The sequence below is a fragment of the Hippocampus comes genome, unplaced genomic scaffold (genome assembly GCF_001891065.2).
Source record: "Hippocampus comes isolate QL1 unplaced genomic scaffold, H_comes_QL1_v1.1 scaffold170, whole genome shotgun sequence".
NCBI classification, from domain to species: Eukaryota; Metazoa; Chordata; class Actinopteri; order Syngnathiformes; family Syngnathidae; genus Hippocampus; species Hippocampus comes.
The window spans coordinates 124,172-137,552 of NW_017806171.1; the positions used below are offsets into that span (position 1 = coordinate 124,172).

The 13,381-nt window shown below is 44.1% G+C and overlaps 2 protein-coding genes across 2 annotated transcripts in view; both read left to right on the forward strand.

The window, feature by feature from the left end:
* The window catches only part of cd2ap (CD2-associated protein), a 17,145-nt gene extending 6,184 nt beyond the window's left edge, over positions 1 to 10,961 (forward strand). The window contains exons 3-18 of the mRNA XM_019896161.1: positions 860 to 978; positions 1,338 to 1,464; positions 1,551 to 1,729; positions 2,662 to 2,749; positions 2,838 to 2,932; positions 4,017 to 4,115; positions 4,269 to 4,322; positions 4,593 to 4,629; positions 4,842 to 4,904; positions 5,234 to 5,381; positions 5,516 to 5,625; positions 6,215 to 6,330; positions 6,768 to 6,851; positions 7,932 to 8,122; positions 8,506 to 8,569; positions 8,813 to 10,961. Of these exons, the coding sequence (XP_019751720.1) occupies positions 860 to 978; positions 1,338 to 1,464; positions 1,551 to 1,729; positions 2,662 to 2,749; positions 2,838 to 2,932; positions 4,017 to 4,115; positions 4,269 to 4,322; positions 4,593 to 4,629; positions 4,842 to 4,904; positions 5,234 to 5,381; positions 5,516 to 5,625; positions 6,215 to 6,330; positions 6,768 to 6,851; positions 7,932 to 8,122; positions 8,506 to 8,569; positions 8,813 to 8,854 (1,616 nt within the window). The 3' untranslated portion in view covers positions 8,855 to 10,961. The remainder of the gene's footprint in view (positions 1 to 859; positions 979 to 1,337; positions 1,465 to 1,550; positions 1,730 to 2,661; positions 2,750 to 2,837; positions 2,933 to 4,016; positions 4,116 to 4,268; positions 4,323 to 4,592; positions 4,630 to 4,841; positions 4,905 to 5,233; positions 5,382 to 5,515; positions 5,626 to 6,214; positions 6,331 to 6,767; positions 6,852 to 7,931; positions 8,123 to 8,505; positions 8,570 to 8,812) is intronic.
* An 814-nt stretch (positions 10,962 to 11,775) lies between these two features.
* Positions 11,776 to 13,381, forward strand: part of opn5 (opsin 5) — a 14,884-nt gene continuing 13,278 nt past the window's right edge. The window contains exon 1 of the mRNA XM_019896232.1: positions 11,776 to 11,786. The gene's annotated coding sequence lies outside the window, so the exon portion shown is untranslated. The remainder of the gene's footprint in view (positions 11,787 to 13,381) is intronic.

Consider the following 13,381-nt stretch of genomic DNA (forward strand, 5'->3'; position numbering starts at 1 on the left):
CGGACACCCCGTTGTAGAAGACACGAAGTCCACAGGGCTTACAAGGGTCTAGAAAAAAAAAAAATATATATATATATATATATATCATATTTGTTTACATATTTTTTTTCTTTTTAATAAATGTGAAGTTTCCCACAATTCTTTGTCATTTTAAGGTCAGTGTTGAATTATAGAATTGATAAAACAGGAGTTTAAAATCATTTTAGCCCAAGGCTGAGATAAAAAAAAAAAATGAAAGATTGGACCGTTTGTAATCACGCACTGCGTATTTTGCAAGACCTAAAAATGCTCTCCAGAAGCTGTCGTGATGATACTGGAAGAAAATTCAAACTATCTCATTTGATTCTCATACAAAATAATTGTTTTGTTTTTGTTTTGTTTTTAATTCTTTATTTTCTTGTGTTTTTGATGGTTATGCGGCGAGATCTGAGTCATTTAGGCTGAAAGTGAAAGTCATTTGCGATTGGACAAAATAGATCCGGTTGGCGGTGCAGGTTTGGCACAGCAAAGTCGCAGCACTTGGATCGCTTTGTCCTGGGGCAGTTAACACATTCACTGCGACGGATGGCGACAAATGCCAAATATGCATCGGAACCGGGAGGGCCAGCAAGTGATTCAACGAAGTACTCACTTTTTTGTCAACCATTTCCTTGGCTGCTGTGCTTGAACATGCCAGATCCAAATTGTTTTCACCATTTTCTTCATCGTGCTGCCACTTCCGACATTTTACATGTTGACACTGCTCATACCGCCCCCTTTTTCTAATCGTAGAGGCCCTGCACGTATGAACATGTTTAAAAAAAAAAAAAAAAAGGGCGCAGAGCTGAAGTTACATAGCCGGTTTTTGTTTTATGACCTGCCTACCTTCTTTTCACAGAGCTGAAGAAGAGACAGTGCAAAGTGTTGTTTGAGTATCAGCCGCAGAACGAAGATGAACTGGAATTAAAAGTGGGGGATATTTTAGAAATCACCGAAGAGGTACGGTATTGTCTCCGTCGTTTCGAAGATGCAAGCGGGTTGCATCAAATCGACTCTTATCGTCTGCTTTATCCGACAATGCCGAAAGACGTTTTGTTTGATGCACCGATGACTGTGTTTGTCATGTAATAGGTTCCAAAAGGTTATTGCTAACCTTGTGGTGTTATGGCGAAACAATGTAGAGCGAGAGTCAGAGAGAGCGCGCACAAAAGTAGCGTCATGGTTCACTTACCGGAAAACAGCTTTTGCGCATTTTGTAATTCCACGAATATTGGGGACTTGATACCAAGTCATAGCGCGTTAAGCTGTAGCCGGGCCGTTGTCAGCAGTCGTCCCGAATTGGCTCTTCTTGCGCGCAGGTCGAAGAGGGTTGGTGGAGCGGCGTCATCAACGGCAAGTCAGGACTCTTCCCTTCCAACTTTGTCAAAGAAGTGGATGTCGCGAAAGAAGACGGAGACTCCAACGGCACAACCCCAGAAGAGGCCGGTATGAGGCCGAGAGCCAGCCAAGAGACCTTTTGCCCACTTGTCGCTGACATTTCCTCGTTTCCCCTCACCGCATCTCCTCCACAGATGGACACGGTGCGGAAAACGCAGTGACCCCGTCATCGCCCCAGCCGGCTTCAGGCAATGGAGCGATTGTCCAGCCCAAAAAAATCCAGGGGATTGGTTTTGGAGATATTTTCAAAGAAGGCTCAGTAAAATCAAAGGTCCGAATTCCCCACCTGGACACAGAAGACAAAAAGGAAAATGTGAGTTTGATGACGGTCGCAACACATGTTACATTCGTAAAGTATAGGACGTCCGCTTTTCAGAATACAGCTCTGTGTTGACTTGCTTGGCTTTAGTTTTGGAGGTGCTCAACTCTCCACATCTCGAAATAATAACCCCCCCCCCCCACCCCCTCCTCTCTCTTCTCTTCACAACAGTCATTGCACATATCGCTTGGTTTTGAACCTCTCGCTCTCTTTTTTTTTTTTTAACTGAGTTTGCTATTTCCATTTGGCATTGAATAGATAACATGGCTCACGTATGACCGCTCACCTGGCTTTTCACCCCACTGGCAGTTGCAATTGGGGTTTTCCTTTCGGTGACGTCAAAAGGAAACTTTGCATCGGTTGTCAACTTGGTGTGTTTTTGCATCGGTCCACCCATCCATTTTCTCAAACACCCTCTTGGATGATTTAGCTGGAGCCTCTACCAGCTCACGTCGGTTGGTTAGCAACAAGCCGGACAGTTCACGACTCACGACTGTTCCTCCGACCAGCTCTCGATAATCATGGCAACCTTACGTATTGTAGGCTAACTCAAAATAACCAGCATGAAAGTGACTATTTTTTTTTTGGCCTTTTTCGACTATTTACTGTATGTCCGAATCGATATGAATCATTAGCATTCCCCCCCCCCCCACCTCATCTGTCAACATGAATTCGTTGATGAGATGATGTTATAAACTCCAACCTTTTTCCAGGTGCTCCCTGTCACCCGTTGCACCAAATCATGCCAAAGTATCATCGTTTATATTAAGCACCCTGGAAAGATGGCGTATTTCTGTCGCAACCACGTTTACATTTTCCTTTGACTCCTTTGTTGGAATTCTGCTGCACTAGCTTTTCCATATGAAGTCCCTTGTCCATTTACGTGCCATCAATCATTTCCATCTTTCATGTTTGCTGCATTTCAGCCACTGCCTTCATTACCATCAGCCGCAAAGCCCGCCTTTGCCAACGTGACAGAAATGCAGAGGGGCGACGGAGAGAGCAACTCCAAAGGTAAAATACCTGCCGGCCTTTTGTGCATGTCGTGCTTTTTCGATCCTGTACTTCCTCTTCTCAATCTCCACATTCCCGACATCCAAAGCTAAAGACTTTTGTCGGGTCACCTTCGCTTTGGAGGCCACAAATGAGGATGAACTGACTTTGCGTGAGGATGACATCATCTCGATCATAAGCAAGGTAAGATGTTGCTCGGTGTCCGAATGCACAAGAATACAAATGACTTCAGGAAGTTATCATTTCAGCTAGTGTCACCTGCACGTTTTCAGACCCTCAAAACCACTAAATGGTCCAACCACCATTTGTTGGGGGGGTGGGTGGAAGACGCCTCAAACTAGCGACTTCAAATGCTGTTTGCGTGTGGGTAAAAAGACAGAAAAATTGGATGCACCAGGCCAACATGTAAACTTCAGGTTTTCCATGTTTGGGCTGGTGTGATGTCTCTGCACGAGGTGAACTCAAAAGAAAGTTATTTAAAACAACCAACAATATATACAGTACCTGCAGTTGCCAAGAGAATACGACAGAAGGGAATTCTGCCCTCAGGTGGTGAACGGTGTGATTACAATTTACAGTTGGTTAGATCACCTCCGTCGATTCTGACTTTTTTTTTTTCCCTCTGTGCGGATTTGGTTGTGTTCTTGCCCTAAAGGCAAAAGCTAAGAATTAGCGTGGGAAGTTGCTGCCACCAAGTGGAGTTATTTGGACGTACACTCTGACCATTTGTTTTTGTTTTTGTTTTTTTAATCAGTGGATCATTAATATGTGGGAAGTATCGTCTGGCTTCAAATAACAGACTAATATTTTTTTTCCACTTTTAACTTACTTTGTTTATTTACACACATGATTTTTAAGACATTTAATGACCACCTGCGGATGCTTTCATTAGATATCACTATGGAATGACTTTACTGAAATCCACATTTTTAATTCCCTTTCTTTTATTATTGATGAATCTGTCAATTGTCAATGGGTCACTTGCATCGCAATTGCGTAAGGTGGTCCAAAGCATTGTTTTTCAATTCGAATCTATTTTGGTCATGATTTCATTCCAGGAACCGTTTTCCTCAATCTTTTCAAGGGACAGTCGCGTCGTTACAAAGCTGCGGTATAGTTTCGAGGTGGCTTCACGAGTTAGCGCACTGCCGGCCACTTGTCTTCTTCCCCGTGTTCGCGTGTTTACCTTGTAAACTGGACCATACAAGTTATCTGTCGTGGAATCGATGGTGCGTGTTTTGACATTTCCATCCCCTTTCTGCGACAGGACACAGGAGAGCCCGGCTGGTGGCGAGGGGAAGTGGGAGGCAAGGAAGGCGTCTTTCCGGACAACTTTGTCGTCATGCTTTCGGAGAGCGAAAAAGAGGTAAGGTCACACAGCAAGTTAGTTCAATCAAATCTTTCTTTCAGGCCTTCCAAAAAATGGTTCCATGAAACCAGGGCTCGACCTTTTGACGACAACTTCCAAAAGTATGTTTGTTACAAACCAATAAAAAGATCAATGACCAATCTGTTTCAGGCTTATTTATCTCGAGGGTCGCGCAAGTCCTCACTGAAGCAAGACCCCGAAGAGGTAGGATGTCCGCCACGTCCGTCACCAAAAAAAAAACGTGCTCTTGAAGGAATGTGCAGGGCGACGTTGGGCAGTGAAGAACCCCGTTCGAGCGGCTCCACGCTTTGTTTGGGACGTCTTTCTTTTTCATTGACTAGTCGTCATGCTCTGGTTAAAGAATGCTCTTCTGCAGGGATCGTGATCAACAGTTTCACACGGTGACTCTGATCGAGTCGCCGGAGACTTGACTTCCTGTCGCTGACTTTTCATCGCTTCTATTTCTTCTTTCAGAAACCAAAGAAGCCCCCTCCGCCGTCAAAGCACATCGGTAAGAACCTCCGATACGTCATTCATTCCAAAGGAACTTGATCAAGAGTTGAACAAACTATTATCCTGGACTCCTTTTCTCAAAAAAAACTAGCGATATGTCGATTTGTTGCGCATTTGTATGACTCCGATGATGATGATTGCATTTGACACCACTGGTCGGTTGCCGGTACCTTCCGACATTTTTTTTTTTCCCTCCATGCTCCTCAACAGCTCTCAAACCAGAGGTTCCCAGCGCAGACAAGAAGCCTCACGCCATCAGGCCAGAGGACAAAGGTACGTGTCCCTTCATTCTCATTGGATGCAGTAACCTGGTGGGGGTCAATTAAGGGTCACGCCTCCACCGCAAAATGTCTGCCATGCAATCAAAATGATACGTCTCGACTGTTACACATTTGGCTTTTTCTTTTCCTTTACCGTCAAGTGTTTTGTAGAAACGCCGATGCCTTCAAAAAGCTCGTTGCTATCATTGACATAAAACACGTTTTTTTTTTTTTTTTTTCCTTCATTTCAAACTTCGCCTGACAATTTGGGCATCTTAGTCGCTTTGCGTGGTTTTTACTCCACGACCGAGTCCGTCTCCAAATGTGTTTGCTCCATTTCAGTTGACAAGCCGGTGCCAGATCCAAAACCACACAAGCCCGCGGCCCCGCTCCCACCCAAAAAGCCCGTCCCGCCTCCTGGCAAAGGCAAACCGGGAAACCTGCCACCCAAGCGGCCAGACAAGCCTCTTACTCCGTCACCAAATTTGAAGTGGGTCCAAAATGTCTTCTTTTCTCCCAGGATCTGACCCTGGGGTGTCACGGTGTCTTGTGCTATTTCGATCAATCTCTGGAGTGATTTGGTTTCTTATTTTTTTTTTTTTTTTTCTCCCCCCCCCCCCCCAGACATAATGGGGAAGTGCCGACATCTCGTCCAAAGCCAGACTTGGACCTATTGCTTCCCCCCAAGCCCAAAACACCCTCAATGGATACAGGAGACAAATCCTTGGAATCATGTATGTATCGATTTTATTTTTCTTTCCCCAATTGCCATTTTCACATTTTGGGCCACCGCGGGACTTGAGCGCGTGGCCCACAAGCTCCAAAGGTTTATTTTTAGGTATTTAAATGGAGATGGAAAAGAATCTGAAATTGATTGAAGCGAGCAGGCCCGCTGTTCCTCCACCGACTGCAGAGTTTAGCGTTGGTGACAGATGGTGGGAAGGATCTGGGGAAAAAAAAAACTCTTCTCTGCTCGGCAACAGCGAGTCTGACAAGTTGTCACGATACAAGAAAATGCAATCTTTTCTTCAGTCGTCGTTCCTGTTTTCTTGCGCGAGCACCTTCGCGTGACGCAGGTGCAAAGTCCCGTTCAACACAACAGTCGCGAGTGCGAATGAGTCCTTTGCACTGTTCTTTTTGTTGCGCTTCCAATGTCTCCACCTGGACAAAGTGGCTCGAGTTTATTCGGGTGTTTTATTTAAATTCGACTCTACACAAACTCTGATCAAGTGAATCAAATGTTAGCTTCGAATAATCCTCAGACAACATTTTCTCCGTCGTTTGCCTCTGACCTCGTTGGCGTCTGTCTTACTTTCTCAACAGCTCTGATGAGTTTTGATGAGGTTTCCCCCAACTCAGAAAAGCTGTCTCATCCCACCGCTAACAGACCAAAGATCACCGGCCGCAGGTTGCCCGCCCAATTTGGCGGAGGACATTCGGTGAGCACTCACTCGACGCTCGTCATGCTCAACAATTACGCGTTGCTTAAATCATGCGCTCAAAAAGGTCCAATGGCATCAATGTGCTGAACTTTTGTACCTTTGTTTGTTTCGGTGGCTACCGCTGCAAATGACTGCATCTTCTCAAGGACACGAGTCCGCAATCATCACATTGATTTTCAATCATGCCCACACTTGGTGAAAGGCACATTTAACGGTTGGCCATCTTTCATGCCGAGGTGGCCCACTGCTTTTCTTGACTCCAGTAATTGTTCAGAGCTGATGCTTGTGTCGCTACATTTGAAATATCTGACAAAATCCGTATGTCATACGTGTTGAAATACGGATAATTTGACATTGGGTTTTAGCAGTACTAGGGGTCGTCGTGTTGTTGTTGTCCTTCATAAATAGTAAAATAAACCCAACCTCCCTTGTAGCCCAACAAGGAAAACGCCGTGGAGAAATCCCTCAAGTTCGACGAGGATGATGGCGCCAAACTAAAGCTTCTGGAACCCAGAAAGGTCATTTGGATTTCTTATTTACCTGCTTTTTTTTTTTTTTTTTAATCATACTCATCTGCATTCATATGTGAATGCCATACTTTCTTATCATGGACCTCATTTAATTGGCTGCTTTCACAGACTTTAATTGTGACCACTCTGTGCTCGGGGGCACCGCACGGCTTTGCAATTATTATTTGGGATTGATTTTCACCCTCTGATTTGCAACGGAACAATTTTCCTGACATTTGTCACTGCTCATAACGCACGCCCGGTGACGAGTGCGCTCTGAAGGTGAACATTACAGCTGTGGTCTTTCCATCTTTGGACATTGGTGGTTGTCGGGTTTGTTGAAATCAGCTTTTCCTGTCAAAAGGTTCACTCGTTTTAGCTCTCAGCCTTCTCTGGGAGAAATGTGCTCTACGGCTACTTGCTCATGTGAGGTGACTGCAATCATGATACTGTCAATGAGTTATTCATTTGACTGTTTTCACTTTTAAAAAAAAGTGTCATCATGGTACCAGTGATACAGCCAAACACGTGGCAGCGTGTCTGCTCAACACGCCTCTTATCACTGTTACTGATGACACAGCATTAGGAGCAACTTATTCACACTGCAGGGCGTGATGCCGTAATTCTGATGTCTAATCTTTTTTGATCTAATCGTCCACATTCCAAAAACAAAGGCCAAAATACAAAAACTAATGTGAACTGCCAACTTTTGTTTTTTTTTTCCTTCTCAAAGGTGTTGAACACCAAAATCTCCCGTATGAGGTCATGAGAGCCTCTCGGAGAATGAACTTCACTTTTTGCATCGGTGACGGATGAGCATTCATACTGCAGAAACATCGAATGCATTTCATTTTTTGAATGAATGATTGTTTTTTTTTTTTAACTTCAAAACAGTCATGCTCTTTTTTTGTCGTTTACACTTTCATTTCAAGGGCAGTCTCTTGTGATGCGAACCATTCTTTCTGGAGTTCATTTCTCCCTCTCGTGCTGTTTTGGCTCAAGTTCTCTATTTTCACTTATCTCATAGTCAATTCCAAAGTACTGAAATTAAATATCATGCACCCCCTCGCCCCAATCCTCCCTCCACAGCATTCCGCACACAACCTGTCGCCGCCATCGCACAAACACAGCGTGGAGGCCAAACCCGGCCCGGCGGCCGCAGCCTCCAGCTCAGAAAGCGGTTTCCAGGGAAGGGAGGATCCCAAATCCCAGTTGGAAGCGCTCAGAAGTCAGATGAAGGATCTTCTGCTGTCAGTGGAGCTGTTCAAGGCCCAGCAAATGTAATTCTTTGATAGCGTCAGTACACCACAAACTTGTGAGCTTGCGGAAATGAAGGACGACCGAGTTTCTCTTTCGGAGGCATCTTAAGATGCAGGTCGCTTTTATAAACTTAAGTGCCGGTATGACTTCATTCACCGTCCACATAATAAGCTGATCTCGCAAAGAGCAGCGATTGGAACAATAGCCGACACATTTGGCGTAGACTAAGGCAATAAATTGAAATTCACATTTGGCTACGGTCGTGCCATGCTGACGTGGATGTGAAAATGCAGTTGGCAAGTCATTGCGAGTTTCCTTCTCAAATCCACAAACGACATCTTTCGGGAGCTTTGGGGGTACACTCGTTTGCTCATTAAAATATATTTTTTGTGCCTATTTCTAGGAAAGAAATAACAGAGCTTCGCGGAGAGCTGGATGAGGAAAGGCAAAAGCGTGTCGCCCTGCAGGTAGTATCGATCCCCTGAACAACATACGCCGCCTTCTCCGCATGGAGCACGCTCTTGAGATCAAGCCACATATTGACGGCCTCGCCGACAGCCACAAACAACATTTACGCACACTTTGCAAACACTTGTCGCACTCGCACCAAAGAAATCCAAAATCCTGGCAAAGAAGTTGAAGCAAGACAATGGCTCAGAGCGTTGGTCTAAACCTCGGTTCTGAGCGCTTTGCATTCCGTGTCCTCTCAGATGGAGCTCGATAAGCTAAAGATGGCTGTCCACTCAACGTGAAGCTGAGCTCGGGGCAGGGAGCTCAAGGTCCAGCTTTCGAGCCTGACGACCAACGAGAGAGCCGGGTTTTGGGGGGACGGCGGCGACGGCGGGCAGCGGGAGGACGACGACCAACAGACAGTTGAATGGGCAGAGAGACGGTGCAATCATTTTCACATCTACAAATTAACCTCCCCGTATTTGTAAGATTGAATTTTTTGCACATATTTTGTTTTAAATCTCGATGAAATTAAATTACAAATGTATATGATAATTTTTTTTTTTTGCCAACACAAAAAAAAAAAAACGAGGCCTTACTTTAAACTACTGTGCTCACGCGCATGTGTTTTGTCTTTTCCATTCCCTCCCGCGCTTCTCAAACGGCCTCACGACAGAGGGTCGCTCTCAGTACTACTGACTCTATACAAAGCAGAGGATCCTTGTTTTCGCCACCTAATTTTCTCGCGCAACTTTTCAAAGCGTTCTTTTTCATTTCGTCCTCAGGACAGATCATCCCCCCCCCCCCTCCTCTTAACAAGGCGCCTGCTGTAGCTGGAATTGAATCGTTCTTTTGCAGCGTCCCAGAGGAAGCTGACTCTCTTCTATATTTGTCCGCTCTTTTTGGATGCATTTTCTAGCATTCCTATCCAGGGAAACACTACTGTGCCTGTCAAAAAAAAAAAAAAAAATTGTACGTGTCGTTCTGGGAGCTTAACATTTACCCCAACGGAGTCTGAAAATATCCCATCTCGATATTGTGTATGTATATTTTTTTAAACTCTACCGACATGCTCTCGAGGGCCTCTTCTAGAGTTAAGTTTCACTTGAGACGAGGATTGTTCTCTTGAAATTTAGCTGCAACCAGCATGAAAAACTAAAGAAGGAAGAAAGGAGCAAAGTTTTTCTGGCTCGTGCCTAAGGATGTATATACAGAAAAGTCAGAGTCTCGTTTTCATCATCTCTGCGGCTTGCTTACTTGTTCTACTCAGGCCACCGTCCCATCAAATCCCAGGTGGTCCGGTCTACCTCTTCCTCTCGTCTATCCCCCCCTTTTTTTTTTGTTGTTTTTTTCAAAGTGAACAAAATAACTTGTCTCACTGTTTTTGTGGTGATTTGTCAAAAGCCTGTTCATTGCTCATCAGTTGTGTTTTTGTAAACGAGCTATTTGGGCCACATGGGGGGGGGGGGGGCTCTGATTTTCATGAGCTTATGAGAATGAAGTCATTTTAACGAGTGATTTTTTTTTTTTAAATGCCAAAATGTTAACAGCGGCCACGGTCTTTCGCCCAAAACCTGCCATGAAATTTTGCTTCAAAGCCCTCCTGGTGAGATGATTTTGGTCTGTCGTTTTTCATGGTGGCATCGAGGTACCAAAACATCAACTATTTCGTTGTATTTGGGGAAACTTAAACTAAATTGAAGTTGACAATATCCTTACAGCCACACGGGGTATGATGACACGTAATATTTCATCTTTATTTTCTTACGCTTAAGACGCCACCAAATGTGACTTCACATTTCTTTAGTGTTGATAAATTCTTGTTTTCAGGATGGCTCGAATACTTCTCGGTATTTTGGGTCAGGGTTCACATTCCAAATAGTGAAAAGAAAACTGGAAGAATACCGACAAACATCGTACTTTTGTGATTAAAAAAAAAAAAATGCCCCGTTGTGCTACTTTGTTCAAGACAATCTTCCCAAACCGTCTCTAGAATCTTAATTAGCAATCAGCTGGTTGTTTGCTGTTGAAAAGGGTGTCAAAAATGATTCCGTTGATACGCGTGGCATATCCAGGTTCCGACCCCCCCCCCCTCAAAAAAAGCTAACAAAATGGCTTTGTACAGTTCCCCAAATTTAAATTATGTACACTTGGTGGCGATGCCACAATGTACCGACGTCTCAGACCGCTCTGCACAATATTTTCTTCAGCTAAAGCAATTTCCGAACACGTTAGCAGGCTGCCTTTTAAGCAATAAGATCATCTAGCATGAGCTAGATGCTAATGATGCCGGGCACGAAGATGAGAAAAAAAAAAACTCTTGAAACACCCCTTTGGGCCTCCTGCTCACGTGTGCCACACGACCAAGTTTTAATTATGATCATTGTTGTTGTGAACAGTTTTTAAAAATGATAAACGTCACCAGTGTCTTAAAGGCGCGACTTCCAAATCGCCCGCGAGCTTTTTGTCTTTGTGTTGCGGATCAACTTGCACACTTTAAAAGGGCGTCAGTGGTCTTCAATTGTGTTTTCATATGAATGCTTTGACAAAGCTTGTCGCTGTCTGTCTTCGCCTCCGTGCCTGACCTGTCGGATGCTGTCTCCCTTTTCGCCTTTTGACGACACGGCTGCTCGATTTGAGAATCACATTGTGGGCAAGAGGGATCGGGGATAGCTGTTGGATGTCGCCTATGTACTGCGCTTTACTTTTCTATACTGTACATTCCGGAGATTGACACCAAGAAACACCGAAATCTGCACATTTACGAGTTTGATTTCTAAATAATTTTGTTTACATGAATTGTATCCTTGCATGAGCTGACCCCCAACCCCCAAAATATAAATAAATATCTATTTACTATCAAAATTGACATGCATATTGCCTCTGTATTTCTGCACCATGAAACTTGACTGGCATTCGCAGTCGTAGGACCATGTGAGACTCGTTTCATGCATGGAGAAAAGAGAAAAAAAAAGCATTTGTGGAAATATTGACTGAAAGATATTCTCAGCAAGGGAGAGCATTCCTGAGGAAATGCACATGACTACGACTGAAAGTTAGCCTTGTGTTTGTCTCACAGTTCAGAGTTTGGGGAGTGTTCGTGTTGTTTACTAGCTTGGGGCTTTTTCCGGATTCTCCGCACCGGGTTTTTTTCCGTCTTCTTCCCATATTGCAGAGATGCGCTTTGGGAGTCCTCTCGGTGACTACTTTTACAAACCCAAATAATTGGAATAGGTTTTGAAAGGCCACGTCAAAGTGTGTAAAAACAATAATATGCTCATTCGGTTTTTTTTTTAAAACCTGAATAAGTCCTCTGGGCTACCCGTTTTCTAACCTCAACATTGGGTCCTATAAACGCAATGTCCTCGTCAGAAAGTAACGTTGCTAAGCAACCTATACATTTTGTTCATCAGCAAGGTCGCGGCGGCGGTTAGCTTCCCACGGTTGGTTGAAATGAAGGCATTTTCACTATTTTGTGAGGGAGAAGAATTTGATCGGAAAACTTAAGTCACGTGGTCTGTGATCCGATTGCCTTTCTTGCACACCCACGATGACATCAGTGTCCCCTGCGCAACAAGAAAAAAATTGCAGGCCCCGCTCCAAGATATGAATGACTTCCATTGTGGTGATTCTTGGAAAAAAAAATATCTCATCACAATTTTCTTCATCTTGTACCGAGAACCTCAAATCGCAATCATGTGAGCTCGGCCGAATGACTTGTTCGTGTTAGTGCTACGGGGGCCAAAAATGCAGCAAAACTGAAAATAATTTGACTTTATTATTATTACGACTACTATTCTTAACGTCAGAAATCATTTGCATCTTGATTCGCATGCTTGACGTGAGGAGAAATGCATTGCAATTGTTGACAAAATATTTGGCACGTTTTCTTCCGATCAGTGCGAGTTTCATCTCGGTATTGAACAGTGTGTTTGTCTTTATCCGAGTTGTGTCGACCTCTTTAAAGGTTCACATTCCTGGCACCTAATTTTCCATCCTCTGGCCTTTGAGATCACCACATCCCTTCTCATAATGAACAACAACATGTCACAAGACAGGAACTGCTACGTTGCCCTTTCCAGCAGCGCCAAGTCACAAGAATGAGGCATTCAAGTTACCTTGTGGAGTGAAATGGCTCTTTCTATTCATCTGACTCACGCCTTCACCCGTTTCCTGACCGAAGGGTCAAATGAGATGTTTGTTGACGCTCATTTTCAGAATACAAGCAAGCGGCACCTGCGATAACACGTCTCAGGTGTCGGCAACAAAGCGCAGCACCTCACAGATGCGAACCCGAGCAACCGTTGCTAGCGAGAACTTAGGAATGATTCGAGCCACAGCGCCTTCATTTCCATCCCCAAAAGACAATTTCAAGAGTCTCATCACCAGAAGATTCACTTATCTTCAAAGATGAGGACCGTCTGGCACATTTCTTGACACCACTAAGATTTCGTCACGCTTTTGTTTCTGGCCGCCGTGAGCCTCCACTTCAGCCAAGTCTCAAGGGATGGAGTGTAAATGGCTTTTTCGGATCTTTAATCTTTTAGTTGATTGACACGATATTCCCCTTCAGTCAATGTCATCCTTTGATGGCAAGGACTTCTGTTAAACTGAGTAAAAGTCAACAGGAAGGATGTCATCTTTTTTTTTTTTGTAACACACAAAACTATCAAATATTAATAACACGCACACAAATCCCACCCCCCTCAATTTCCCCCTACACCTGTCACGATTGACTTAGGACCAGACCTCGGGCTACACTCACACACATTACATACATACATACATACATACATATATATATACATATATATATATATATATATATA